This window comes from Paroedura picta, chromosome 14, assembly GCF_049243985.1.
Source record: "Paroedura picta isolate Pp20150507F chromosome 14, Ppicta_v3.0, whole genome shotgun sequence".
In the NCBI taxonomy this organism is placed as follows: domain Eukaryota; kingdom Metazoa; phylum Chordata; class Lepidosauria; order Squamata; family Gekkonidae; genus Paroedura; species Paroedura picta.
The window spans coordinates 1,026,510-1,040,597 of record NC_135382.1 but is presented as its reverse complement, the minus strand read 5'-3'; the positions used below and the strand labels follow the sequence as shown (position 1 = coordinate 1,040,597).

Below are 14,088 nucleotides of genomic sequence, written 5' to 3'. Positions count from 1 at the left end.
CCCCGGCAGTCGCGCGGAGTGCAGCTGCCGGGGGCTCCCTTGGTCGGCGACCTGACGCGGCGAGAGGCACTTTGCGTCAGGCCGCGGGCAAAGGAGCAACTGCGAGCCCGGCTGTGTGCGGCTCGCAGTTGCTCCGACGGGGACTCGGAGGGACCAATCGGCAGGCGCGATTGGTCCCTCCAGTAGTCTGTCCAGAGGAAGGGGCCAATCAGCACCCTTCCTCATCACGGACACATCCCGCCTCCCAAGCCCTTATCCTTTTATTTAGTCTGCGGCGCCTGTGGCGCCGCGGGCTGTGTTAAGATCATATGCCTATTATGTGCATATGACCAACAAGGTCATATCCTCCTCAAATAGATGGTGTATCTCCAAATGTTCATTAGTGTAAAATAAAATGTTTTTTTTTTTTAAAAAAAGGCCTTAAGAGAGTTACTGAACTATTTATTCTTCCTCTTTTTGCTCTGCAATTGTTCCAGATCTACCTTCCTCAGTGCACTGAAGTCTCCCCTTACTGTCTGGTCGCCTTCTGCAAAGGCAACCAGCTGGTGATGGAGCCCTGGTGACTATTGAATGCATGAATATTTCCTAAAGTGATATTTATATTATTATGATCACCTTCAATTAAAATAATATTTATTAAGAATCATAATTTTAAAATGTATCTTCCTTTCTCTTGTGTGTGTTTGTTTTATTACGGTCATAGACCAGCATAAGATGATACAGAAATATCCATTAAAACCAGACATTAAAACATCTTAAAAGATAACAATAGAAAATAGAAAAGGTAGATAAACACAGCTTTCCAGTTCACTTGAAACAGACCATTCTATTACGAATTTTGATCGCTGCTGTGCAGAACTTGGCAACTTTATAAGTTGTGTTATTTTCTATATCTGCAAGCAGCAGAGAAATGTAAAATTCTCCTGAGCACCCTGGGAATCTGCCTAGCAACGGAAGAATTAGACTAGTTCGAATCTCATTATAGAATCGACATTGAAAGAGAACATGTTCCATTGTTTCTTCCTTTCTCATCGATCCATATCTGGTGCACTCTAACTAATGGATGTTTAATATCAAGAACTCTGATATATTTGATTCTGGGTGGAGAGTAAAATAATCGTGATTCTAAAACCCACAAAAGATCCCTTGTCAGTTAGCTCGTATCATCCAAGTAGGTATTTCATCAAAAATTGAACATTTTGATCTTTATATTAGCAAACCAACAAGGCATTAACTGAAAAGTATACCTAACTATATCAGACCGGTTCAATACGAGAACACCATTTAACTTCTAATATAAGAAAAATCGTCAATATGATTGATTCTAATAGCAAGGGAAACACTGAATCACCTTTTTTATTTATGCCAAAAAACAAAACAAAACTATTTGACAAAGTGAAATACAACTCTTGATAGGTTCCCAGGAAGACGGCGGCGGCAGTGGTGTGATAACAACGCGCAGGTGTGCTCGGCTTATTTTTGTGGTTTCTATCTCTACTAGTTTCTGTTTCATGTTTGAGGAGTTTTAATATATGCTGTTTATCTGAACAAGAAGCATAATACAAGAAAATAAGGAAAATGAGGACGATAAGAAACTTCCGGATAATACAAGAACTCCTCCAGCCTACCCAAATGGGAGCGAAAAAGAGGCTGCGCTCCCCTGCTGATCAGCCTGGCTGTAGGGCCGAGAAACAGCTAAAGCTTGGTGACTTTTTGAAAGCAAAGAAATTGGAGCTTGCCCCGGAAACTGCTCCAATTAGCGACAGATATTCCATCTTGAAGGAAGACTCCCACATTCTGGAAGATGAGAGAGGACTTTCAAGTCCACCAAAGTTGCCTTTACCATTTGCGGAAGATACGGGGGGGGGGGGGCAGTCTCTGTGTAAGAAGCAGCCAACTAATTCTGAGCTCCTTTTTAAACAATCAGTTCTGATAACTGAGACGGTTGTAAATTTGTATACAAAAATTGACCAAATAAACCTTTGTCTGACTGACCTGAAGGAAGCAGTAAATAAACTTACAGAATTTCACTTAAAGGGACGGAAGGACGGTGTTGAGAAAGCAAATTCTCCAGAAGATAAAATAAAATCTCAAAATGGCCTCCTAAAAGCAAATGCGAATCAGAAAACCACTCCCTCAGTGCTTCCTGACAGTAACCAGCAATCTTCTTATATCAATAATACAAAAAACACTCACAGACTCCAACAAAAGCAGCTGGCTGTACTGGTAGGTAACCTTAGAGTAAACTACAATAAGTGGAATTCTAACAGAACCGTGCTAAATTCCTTGACACCAATTCTCCAATGCAAATTAACGGAGGTTAACATTGTTGTTCGGTGCAAAGTCATGTCCGACCCATCGCGACCCCATGGACAATGATCCTCCAGGCCTTCCTGTCCTCTACCATTCCCCGGAGTCCATTTAAGTTTGCACCGACTGCTTCAGGGACTCCATCCAGCCACCTCATTCTCTGTCATCCCCTTCTTCTTTTGCCCTCAATCGCTCCCAGTCTAATCAACAGCTGTCAAAGAGTCTGGCACCAACCACAAGGGCATTAATGAGAAAGGGAAAAGAATTACAAATTAGTTCTGGGCATGTGGCCATGTTTACCGAAATACATAATAATGATGCAAGCTTACAACCAGGTCCTCAAGCTCTTAGAGAGCATGAACAGATCTACAGTGGGAAAAGCTTGAAAAAGAACCCAGTAATGTTAAGAGGTAAAAACCAGACAGAGACGGTCATCAATCAAGTGACAACAGGAGATGAGATAGGTGGGGCACAAGGAAGCAGGAAACAAGATTCACCTGCAAGAAGTCAGCTTTCCACATCTTTCGACTCAATGCCCCCACTGGAAACATCTTACTGTTCGGAAATGGAAGTAAACCGGGAGGAAACAACAGATACAAGATGCTGCTGGAGTACCTACAGCACAACCCTCCCTCTCCCCTTGGGACAAATTAATTCAGGAACCATCAGTAATTAAATCCCGAGGAATTTTGCTCTTTCAGGAAGTGGAGTTGGATCCTCCTGCCCTTCACAAAGTGCTTCAGGAGAGGCAAGTACAATCCATGCATAATCCAAAATACTTGGCTCAAGAACTAGTTGAGATGCAAGAATGGCATGAAATGGGAACGCAAGGCCAAATAAATTTATCTCTGAAGGAGAAAGTAATCAGGTACCACTTCTAATTGATCTGGACTCTACGAGCACCTGATGCCAATAGAGGCCCATCTCCCACAGACCACCCAACCTGCTTAAGCTAATGTCTTGGAATATAGCTGGCTGGTCTAGGGTTCTCCGTAGGGGAGAAGTAATTCCTTTTTTACACCATCCCTGTGACATTGTAGCTCTTCAGGAAACGTGGACAAAAGCTGATCTTGAGTTAGATGGATATTTCTCCTTCAAGTAAGAAGCAAATATAATAAATAAAATAAATAAAATACAAGGACAAGGCCCTGGGAGACTGAAAGGTGGCCTGGGTATCCTGGTATCCACTAAACTAAAGGCAACATGTATTCCCCTAAATCCTTTAAACAATCTGGCTTTTGGTATCCTGGTAAGTGATGGACAGTGATGGACATCAAAGCTGCTTGGAAAGCTCTAGAAGAATACATACTTGACACTAGCCTGGAACATCTGTCAGCTGGGGTCCTGGTCGTTGGGGATCTAAATGCACGTATTGGCCCAAATGATCAAACTTTACGTACCAAACCTAAAATAACTTGGGTCGGTAATGAAGAGGGCCCAGCAAGCCACTTCCTTGCCCGTGCCTCTAAAGATAAACGGTCAAACCAAGCGGGATTCCAACTTGCCTCGATGGCTCATAAATGAAATCTATTTGAATTAAAGGGGTCAACACTCAGAGACCATCCTGGAGAATTTACATACTTGACAGGAACAAGAGCCAGCACTACTGACTATATGCTGACTGATGCAATTTTCGGCAGGTCAGTCAGTGACTTTCAAGGGCTTCCTTACTTAGAAGGGGATCACCTCCCTCTTCTCCTTCATTTCTCTCCCCCTGAGCAACACTTCCAATATGAACCTGCAGACGTCCCCCAGATTGCTCTAACAGAACAGACTGGATGTCGGATAAGATGGTCTCCTCAACTAGATGATTTGGTAAAAAAAAATGTTAGTCTCGGACAACTTAAAGGAACTGCGCAAGAGGTTTCTAGTGCCTCGTTCCTGCCAGAACCCTCTTTCCTTGTATGCTGCACTCATGGACGAGCTGAAGTCTGTCCTGACCCGAGAAAACACCCCACCTAGTCGGACAATGGGCCGTTTTGGTAAGCCTTGGTTCGATAAGGACTGTATTAAATCAAAGAAAGATCTGACAGCCGCTTACAAACGTTATACTGAAAATGGAGCTGGATCTTTGAATAACGAGCCTTCACACATTTTAAATCTCAAGAAAACGTATAAAAACCTACTAGCTTGGAAAAAGAAAAAATACTGCCTCGAGCTCTGGCGGTCCTTAATTCGGTCTGTGAGGAACAAGAACACCACTCTCTTTCGGAAGCTGACATCGGGGGAGAAATCAAGTGGCAGAACGCCTACTGAACTATGCATCCCCCCACAAAAATGGGTCACTCACTTTCAAAACCTTTATAATGATTCTTCAGAAATGAACCAACTAAGCACACTGGGGAGGCTTCCAGAGTGGCCCCAGTCACTCAAAATGAAGTAAAATCACTTATGCATCAGTTAAAGGGAGGCAAAACCCCAGGGCTGGATGGGATCCCCCCTGAACTTCTAAAGAATAATGAAGAATGGTGGATCCCAGTATTAGCAACTCTTTTTACATTTATTAATTCCCCGGCTCATATTCCTGGCAAAAGAAGCGACCCAGCAAACTATCACCCCATAAGCCTATTGAGTATCCCCAGTAAGTTATACGCTAAACATTTACTAGAGAAGCTCTCGAGTTGGATCAAGCAGGGGTCCGAACAAGCTGGTTTTAGAGAAGGTGCCTCCACAATTGATCACTGCTCGACTATTCAACACCTAGCAGAAAAATACATCTTTGTAAAATCTGCTCTCTATGCTGTATTTGTTGATTTTAAAGCTGCCTTCGATTCTATCTCTAGATCTCGCCTCTGGAAGAAATTAGAGTACTCTTCTATCGATCGATGGCTTCTTGCCCTTATTAAATTATTACACCAGGGCACAGCAATAAGGGTCAGATGCAGTAACCAAGGTCATCTTACCAATCCCATTAATGTCACCAAAGGAGTTAGACAAGGCTGCATCTTAGCTCCTACTTTGTTTAACGTTTACATAAAGGGTATAATTAAATCATTCCAGGACAAGGAATTTCATCCACCTAGTTTAGCCCATCGTCCTGTTCCTATTCTCCCTTACGCCGATGCCGTAGTATTACTTTCCAGAACTGCAGTAGGACTCAAAAGAATGCTAAGGAGGCTTAGCAGCTACTGCAAAGAAGAACAACTCCAAGTAAACTACCAAAATACAAAGGTCATGGTTTTCAGCAAGAGGACAAAACCAAACATCTGGAAACTAGACAACGAATAAGTCAGTAAGTTCAAGTACCTGGGAGTTGTATTACAATCTTCATGTGCCAGGACTGCTCACTTTCAATATGCTGCTGAGCAAGCCCAGAGATTGGCTAACAACATTGTCAAATTCTATCAAACCAAGAGAAAATATTTTGTGCCAGCTGCCCTATTCAGAGCCAAGACACTTTCTCAGCTGCTAAATGGCTCCTTTTCAGGAGCCCCAACATCTAGTGTTATGCTGCTGGAAAGGGTGCAGTCAACATTTCTAAGGAAGATCATCCAGCTCCTCAAATGCATTTCAAATGCCAGAGTGAGATTGGAAACAGGTATGCAAAGTGTGGAAGACAAGAACTATATGCTATCGATCCTCTATTGGCTGAAGCTAACCTACGACCCAAAGCGATTGTCTGCTTTGATCTTAAGAGACAACTTTCAGTCAATTTGGCGAAAAACTGTGAAGCGCAAACTAGCACAGCTCGGCTTTATGGAACAACAGCTAGCCAACTTACACCAAGATCAAGCTAAATCCACAATTAAACAAAGGGCCAAGGACATTAGTTGGCAAAGCGATCTAGCCAAAACACCAGAGTTTCTGTGTCCAGATAGGATCCGACACAAGCTTGTTCCAGCCCCATATCTGTCAGACCTAGAACTTCACACCCATAGAAGGGTCTTCACCCAAGCGAGATGCTCAGCTCTACCTACAGCTGTGTTGGAGGGGCGTTACAAAAAAAACCCTCTTGCTCAGCGACTCTGTCCTTGGGCCAGCGGATGGAAAGAGTCAGACGAACATGTGCTTCTGTTCTGCCCCATCTATGATACCATCAGATGTAACTTTATTCAGCCAGTTTTGAACACCTACCCAAGATCTTCCCCAGAAAAAGTCAAGGTGCTGCTTCAAGACACTCTGCACAGCTAATTTTTGCACTAAATTTTGCCGCCATGAAATTGCGTACTGTGTATGTGGATCAGAAAATTCCTTTCTGATCCAGTTTCAAAAGTACAAAGAGCCAATTGTCACGGGCAACTTAAACTATGTTTTAAATACTGAATGTAACATCTTAAAGTTTTTATGTTGTCAGATCTTTTAAAAATTTTATAGTAATATTACTGTTTTTTCTGTTTTTAAATTGCCTTCGTTTTTAATTGCTTGTACTTTAATTTTAGTCTGAATGACCGTAAATAAATATTGATTGATTGATTGGTTCCCTTGCAGCTTTGGGATTTACGGAAAATTTTAATAGGTGCCCAAATTTAATTTATTCACAATCTTTTGCCAAGGTAAAAAGAAGTACAAGATTTGGGGCCGTTCCGCATTTGTCCAAAATAGCACAATGGTTACTAATTGAAATCGCTACAGTTTTGCCATTATGCACAACGTCGTTGACAATCTGCAATACTCCTGAAACCGATCTGCAAAAAGCGCTTCGTTGTAGCGCTTTCAGGGAAATCCCAAAAAGTGGATTCACCCTCCGGAAAGCGCTACACTCCTGCAACCAATCTGCAACACTAGCGGGAAAGTTCTGTGCATTACCATTGTTGTGGTTTCTGCAAAGTCCCTCCCCCTGGCTCTCTCCTCTGATCTTCCGGCGAAGCGATCGCCATTTTTTTTCTCCGAGCGAGCGGAGATCAACGCACCAGCGAGCCTTCGTTTACCCAGCGAGGCTTCCCTGGCTGCAGCCCCTCTGTTTAAAGTCACCAAGCACAAGCATCGCAGAGGGCCGTTTGCTGGTTTATTTTCACTTTATTTTTCACACTGAAAATCGCGCCCGTGAGGGGGGGGGGGTTTCCACTCGGGGTGAGCGTGGCAACGATGAAATGGCAGCTCAAACACCACCTGCTAGCTGGATGGGTCTCTCCGTTGCAATGAATCAATGCATATTCGTTGCAACGGGTGTGTTTTTTTTTTTTAACTTCCTTAAAGGGAAAGGGACTGTTTGGGAGCATGATAACGGCCGCCCATTGGCTGCTTGATGGCCAGGGGCGAGACACAGCTTAGCAATAGCACTTCCTGGCTAGCGATTTTTGCAGAGACCGGAACCCTGTGGGAAATGATAGAAACACAACTGGATTCCACTACAAAGGCAGGTATGCGTTACGCCGAATTCCACTATTTAAAATGGCGATTTTTCGTTCAGCAAACAATTTGCTACATGGATCCCGGTGCGGAATGGCCCTTGGTTTTGATACCCTGTTTTTCACTACCCAAAGGAGTCTTAAAATGTCATACAACTGCCTTCACGTCCTCTCCTCACAACAGAGGCCTTGTCAGGGTGGTGATGATGGAGTAAGGAGTGAAATAATATTTTTTCATTATTGTTCTGTAAAGAGAAGCTTGGTGTACCAGACTGTTTTGTAACAGGCGGCTCAGAAACTTGTTCTTGACTGTATCTTGAAATATTGCCAATGTCAGGCCGACCCCAAGGCCAGAGGGAATTGGAATTGTTTATATTCAGAGAATTGGGAAAGAACGAAAATTTGCCTTTTGTGACCTTTCCGAGGAGCTGGCATGGATACAATGGGGTGGTCCAGTGGGATGTGTAAGGGGGTGGAGACTCCAGGCTTGACCCGGAAACCATAATCTTTCCCCACCTTCAATGGGGAACTGATCTCTGCAGTCTGGAGATGAGCTGTGACTCCTGCAGACCTCTGTCCCCTCCTGGCGGTTGGCACCCTTACATGCAACCCTCTTGGAGTCCCATAAATCTACCTCTGACAGAGCCCTTGGAGAGCCATCAACAGTCTGAGGAGACAGGACAGGCCTTGATGCACCCGGGTCTGGCTCAGGGTTAAAGCAGCTTCCCGTCTTTCTGTGCCCAGCCAGTGGGAAATTTACTGGGAGACCCTGGGCCAAACCCAGGCAGGCAGGCAGGCAGGCATGCAGGCAAGCAGGTAGAGAGGAGCCACAAGGGACAGGAACTCCCACCCTTTTCAGTGGCACCCTCCCCCGACTTCAGTGGAAAGGAAAAGCACTGATAATCAGTGACTCTGCTGAGGGGCAGGGAGGGGCAGGGAAGGGAACCCCCAAGTCCAAGAGATGTATCACTTGCCATATTGTACTCTTGGCTTATTTGAATTTGAACAGCCCTACCTGACTGAGCAGAGGCGTGACCTAACTATCCTGAATGACTTCCCCCACTGATGTCGAAGGGGTGCTTATACTGAACTGAACAGTGCAGGTATTAAAGAGAATTCTGGGCAGCAGCTCCAGCAATAGTGGAATTAACACTCAGAACAACTCTCCAACTTTCCTCATGCTGAAATCAGTAGAAAAGCTCATTTGCTCTCTGGAGCACGCACAAACTTCTAAGCAAGAATGACACTACATACCTCCCATCCTCTTTCAAGGTATCACTGTACTTGGGTGCAGAAGAACGAACGTTAAAAGGGTCCGAAGTGTCATCTATATGGAGGGCTTCAGCAAACCGCCTGATTAAAAACATTAAAAGTTTAAAAGATCCTGATCATCTATATTTTAATCCAACAGTGTCACTATAAATCATATTTGTTGTTGTTGTTAAGTGTGAAGTTGTGTCTGACCCATCGCGACCCCATGGACAATGATCCTCCAGGCCTTCCTGTCCTCTACCATTCCCCGGATGCCATTCAAGTTTGCACCGACTGCTTCAGTCACTCCATCCAGCCACTTCATTCTCTGTCGTCCCCTTCTTCTTTTGCCCTCAATCGCTGGAGGGCCTGGAGGATCATTGTCCATGGGGTCGTGATGGGCCGGACACGACTTCGCACCTAACAACAGACTAATATGCTATAAACTGCCCTACGCCACTGGAGAAGGGCCGCATAGAAATTTATAAATTAAATCCATCCCCATGTCATTTGCATCTGTATGATGGTGATGATGCCATCCGTTCCGTCGTGTCCAACCCTCAGCGATTCTATAGGAAAGTTTCCGCCACACGTCTCTGTCAATGTCCACTTCTTTTGTATGTTCTCCCGCAAACAGTTATTTTATCACTGTATGCTAGCATGATTTAAGATTATGTCAAATTATCCTCCCTTGTTTACACAACCAGGGATCTACAACATGCCCTATATTATCTTGCTCATTCCTAATAATCTGCTGCTATATGGTTATTTTTATACATCCTACAAACAGACCCTAATTTGTAGTCCTATATCCAAAATACATTATGAAGGGCATTGCCTACCGGTTCCTTTCAAGGGCCAAACATTCTTCATCACACTGCAGCCTAGAGAAAGAAACACAAAGTGCAGGTTGAAGAGAGCAGGGATGTTTCCTTAAACACTCTGCTATCCCACCCCCTTCAAAAAAGACTCTTCAGCACTTGGTATGTTACAAAAAGATTCTTCTCACAGCATCATCTGACACTGTTTGGACCCGTTGGCTGAACTGGTTAATACTCCAGGAAGCTGCTTTTCTAACCTTTCCCTACAGAGAAAACCCCAAAGCCCAGAGGGAGCCAGAATGGCCAGCAACACGGGGAGATCCAGGCAAGTGCTTCAGCCCCACCCGCCATTCACAGCAGATGCTCAATGAACAGGCTTGGAAACCCCTCCTGTTGGCAGCATCCAGTTTCAGACCGTGTTTAAGCATTAGTTTATTTACCTGGTTTGCTTCATTTCTTTTTTGGTAATCAGTCTGCTAATCTCCACTGAATCTCCAAACTGGGGGTCTGTTAACTTAGAAGCTATGGATATTGCAGCTATTCTGGAAGAGAATAATACCATATGGAACATGAATGGTCCTTACTTACCTGAGGCAGCAGGAAATGATTATGGAAGAAACTAAGAAGGTGAAGGAACAAAGAAGGATGAAAACCCCATGAAGCTAAACAGCTAATTCTTCCTACAAGAGCTGCTGGAAAATTGAGTGTGATCCTCAGGTCAGGCATTAGTCGCCTCAGTGCCAAATTAGCCCACTAAAATGCTGTCTTGTCAGATGAAGTATAATAATTTTACTCTTGCGTTTAGAATATGCAGCTGGGGAGAAATTTCTGAGACAGCCAATGTATGACATATTCATTCATGCGGGGTGCTCTTTAATATCCTGTGGTCCGCGGAGGCCTCATCCGACATGACAGGTGGGCGGCAGGATAATCACAGTGTGATTCTGATCAAATGGGGTAGTTAAGAGTGATGCTGAATGAGTTGTTTTTGAAATGAGGAAAAATAGCTCAAATCTAATCACATGAGAGGATTTCTGTTTATCCTGTTTTGAGCTACTGTGACTTTCCCCAATCAAATCAAGCGTTAACAAGCTCTGGAACCTACTGGTTAAAACTCTGAGAATTTCTCCGCAAACGAAGTGCACACGGCAGGCCTACATCCCAGAAGCAGCCTGAGAAGAACATGTTACAAACTGCCAAATGAACGTTCAAGGAAGAATGCTTTCTTCTAGGAACGAAAGGACAGCTGAAATAAAAGCTACTATATCCCATTCAGAGAACAAAAAGCCAACAGGATTACTTCTGATTAGTGCATACAAGACTGTCAAGAAATCAAACCCCCCAAATCACTGCATACCTTTGATACATACTGGATGCGTCTGAACAAACCATTGTCTCCTTTCTTCTTCCACAGTCACAGTGAACTTCAACCTGTTTTGTTATGAAAACAGAAATAAGAAACTTCCCCCAAACACAGCAGGAATCCAGCAGTCCCAAGGGCTGGCTGACAGCGCTGGAGAAAGTCTTGATTCACAGAATGCAGCCAACAGGCAAGAGTGGGACCCAGGGCCCTCACTGGAGGGGCAAACTTCCTTTATCCCTCCTGCTGTCTTTATCTCCCTACACTTTTGCTCCAATTTCTACTGTCCTGGGCTACCAAGGCAGGCTACAAACCACACCAAGGGCAAATCAGATACACTATATAAATATAAGAAATAAAAAATAAATAGAGTTACTTCAGAAGCAATTCAAATAATGTCTCAAAAATCTTCCTGGAATGACTGAATGCAAAGTTTACTCTGGTGCTGTGGCTCAATGTGGTAGAGCACCTACTTGGCATGCAGAAGGATCCCATGTTCAATCAATGGCACCTCCAGTGAGATTCAGGTCAGATCTGATGCGAAAGACCTCAGGAGAGCAACTGCAGGCTTGACTCAACAAAGGTGAGTTTGATGGGCCTCCGTGGTCTGATTCGGGGTAAGGCAGCTACATGCATTCAATCTACACCCACCTGTTCTGGGCCCTGAGTTATTCAACATATCCATAAATGATTTGGATGAAGGAATGGTAAAAGGTAAAGATATCCCCTTTGCAAGCACCGGGTCATGTCTGACCCTTGGGGTGATGCCCTCTAGCGTTTTCATGGCAGACTCAATACGGGGTGGTTTCCCAGTGCCTTCCCCAGTCATTACCATTTACCCCCCAGCAAGCAAGCTGGGTACTCATTTTACCGACCTCGGAAGGATGGAAGGCTGAGTCAACCTTGAGCCGGCTGCTGGGATTGAACTCCCAGCCTCATGGGCAGAGCTTCAGACTGCATGTCTGCTGCTTTACCACTCTGCACCACAAGAGGCTGGAGGGGGTCCTTATAAAATGTGCAGATTATGCTAAACTGGGAGGGTACAAACACACCAAAAGAAAGAATCAGGATACAGGGCTAAAATGAATTTTAATTACAAATGTAAAGTTCTGCAGAGCTTCTTGTGGCGCAGAGTGGTAAGGCAGCTGTCTGACAGCTTTGCCCATAAGGCTGGGAGTTCAATCCCAGCAGCCGGCTCAAGGTTGACTCAGCCTTCCATCCTTCCGAGGTCGGTAAAATGAGTACCCAGCTTGCTGGGGGGTAAACGGTAATGACTGGGGAAGGCACTGGCAAACCACCCCGTATTGAGTCTGCCAAGAAAACGCTAGAGGGCGTCACCCCAAGGGTCAGACATGACTCGGTGCTTGCACAGGGGATACCTTTACCTTTACCTTTAAAGTTCTGCATTTACGTAAAAAAATCATTTACATCACTATAGGATGGGTGAGACTTGGCAGCAGTACGTGTGAAAAGGATCTGGGTTCTTTAGGAGACCAGTCACTGGAGTCAGCAGTGTGACTCAGTGGCTAAAAAGGCAAACGGGATTTGGGGTTGTATTAAAAGAACTATAGTGTCCAGATTATGTGAGGTGATGTTACCACTTTACTCCGCTCTGTAAGACCTCACTTAGAGTACCGTGTTCAGTTTTGGGCACCGCAACTGAAGAAAGATGTACAGAAACTGGAGCGTGTCCAGAGGAGGGCTACAAAGATGGTGAGGGATTTGGTGACCAAGTTGTATGAGGAAAGGTTGAAGAAGCTTGGTCTGTTTAGTCTGGAGAGAAGATGATTAAGAGGTGATATGATCATCAGCTTCAGTTACTTGAAGGGCTGTCATATAGAAGATGGAGCAGAATTGTTTTTTGTTGCCCCAGAGGGTCAGACCAGAACCAATGGGTTGAAATAAATTCAAAAGAATTTTCAGCTAAACATCCGGAAGAGGTTCCTGACAGAGCGGTTCCTCAGTGGAACAGGCTTCATCGGGAGGTGGTGAGTTCTCCTTCTTTGGAATTTTTAAGCAGAGGCTAGATAGTCATCTGTCAGAAGTTCTGATTGTATGAACGTAGGCAGAAGGGGAGTGAGTGGGTAGGAGGGGATGTGCCAGGGTTTGTCCCTTCCTGGCATCCCCAGGGAATCGCTGATCGCCACTCTGGGATTCCCTCCAGGCCAGGCTGAATTCTGAAGATTTTTTTGTAGGGGGGGATCACTTGGGCATGAAGTTGGGGCCACAGTGGGCAGGCAGGCAGTTGTGAGTGTCCTGCATAGTGCAAGGGGTTGGACTAGATGACCCTGGAGGTCCCTTCCAACTCGACGATTCTATGATTCTATGATTAGACTGGAATAAGTAGGTCTAGGGTGGTCACGTCTAGTTTCCAAAGCAGGGTTGCAGCCTTCCAAGCCCAAGGGCTTCCAGGGGCATAACCCTTGTCAGGACTGCCCTGAAAGGCACTTTTTTGCATGTTCAATGTAGTACAGCCAACTCAGTAGACAGACAGCGGTCACATCATGAGGACAGCAGTAGTGGGAAGAGGAAGGAACCATCCATTCCAGATCTGGGCCAACCTTACAGCTGGGAAACAAGAGTAGTAAACCAGGGGAGATCAAACTCCAACTTTTGAAATACAGGTTTTGGGAGCAAGATTGCTTAAATTCAGATTGGTCCATTTGCCAGACCACACATAAGCTTCATGAAGATGGTGGACGTCCACCAGCACATACTGGCTTGTACAGGAGAGTTCAGCTTTGGGTCAAAAATGGATTCTTTCTTCCTGAGAGAGGGACCTACCTTAGCACTGCAAGATGTGGAAGGACAAGGCAAAGAGGGATGGCAGGGAGACACGCACGGGTGATTGCAGTGCAGCCTTGGAATGGTACAGGGCTGCCTGCACTCTTCATCAATGAGGCACTCCCCCTTGTGGCAGATCCTTTTACATTTGTGCATGCCGCATTTTAACATTCGATCGCAGGGAAGCCCGCACGAGATGTCGGTGAGGTAACAAGGAATATTGCTGCGCAACTGAAACAGAAGAAGACAAAACGAAACCAAGAGAGCGATACTT

At 44.8% G+C, this 14,088-nt stretch overlaps 1 protein-coding gene across 2 annotated transcripts in view; it reads right to left on the bottom strand.

Moving 5' to 3' along the window:
• NFX1 (nuclear transcription factor, X-box binding 1) overlaps positions 1-14,088 on the bottom strand; it is an 80,768-nt gene that overhangs the window by 13,521 nt on the left and 53,159 nt on the right. For both annotated transcript variants that reach the window (XM_077310259.1, XM_077310260.1), the window contains exons 16-20: positions 13,815-14,045; positions 11,028-11,101; positions 10,111-10,212; positions 9,692-9,733; positions 8,853-8,951 (exon numbers count right to left, since the gene is read on the bottom strand). In XM_077310259.1, coding sequence (XP_077166374.1) covers positions 8,853-8,951; positions 9,692-9,733; positions 10,111-10,212; positions 11,028-11,101; positions 13,815-14,045 — 548 coding nt within the window. The remainder of the gene's footprint in view (positions 1-8,852; positions 8,952-9,691; positions 9,734-10,110; positions 10,213-11,027; positions 11,102-13,814; positions 14,046-14,088) is intronic.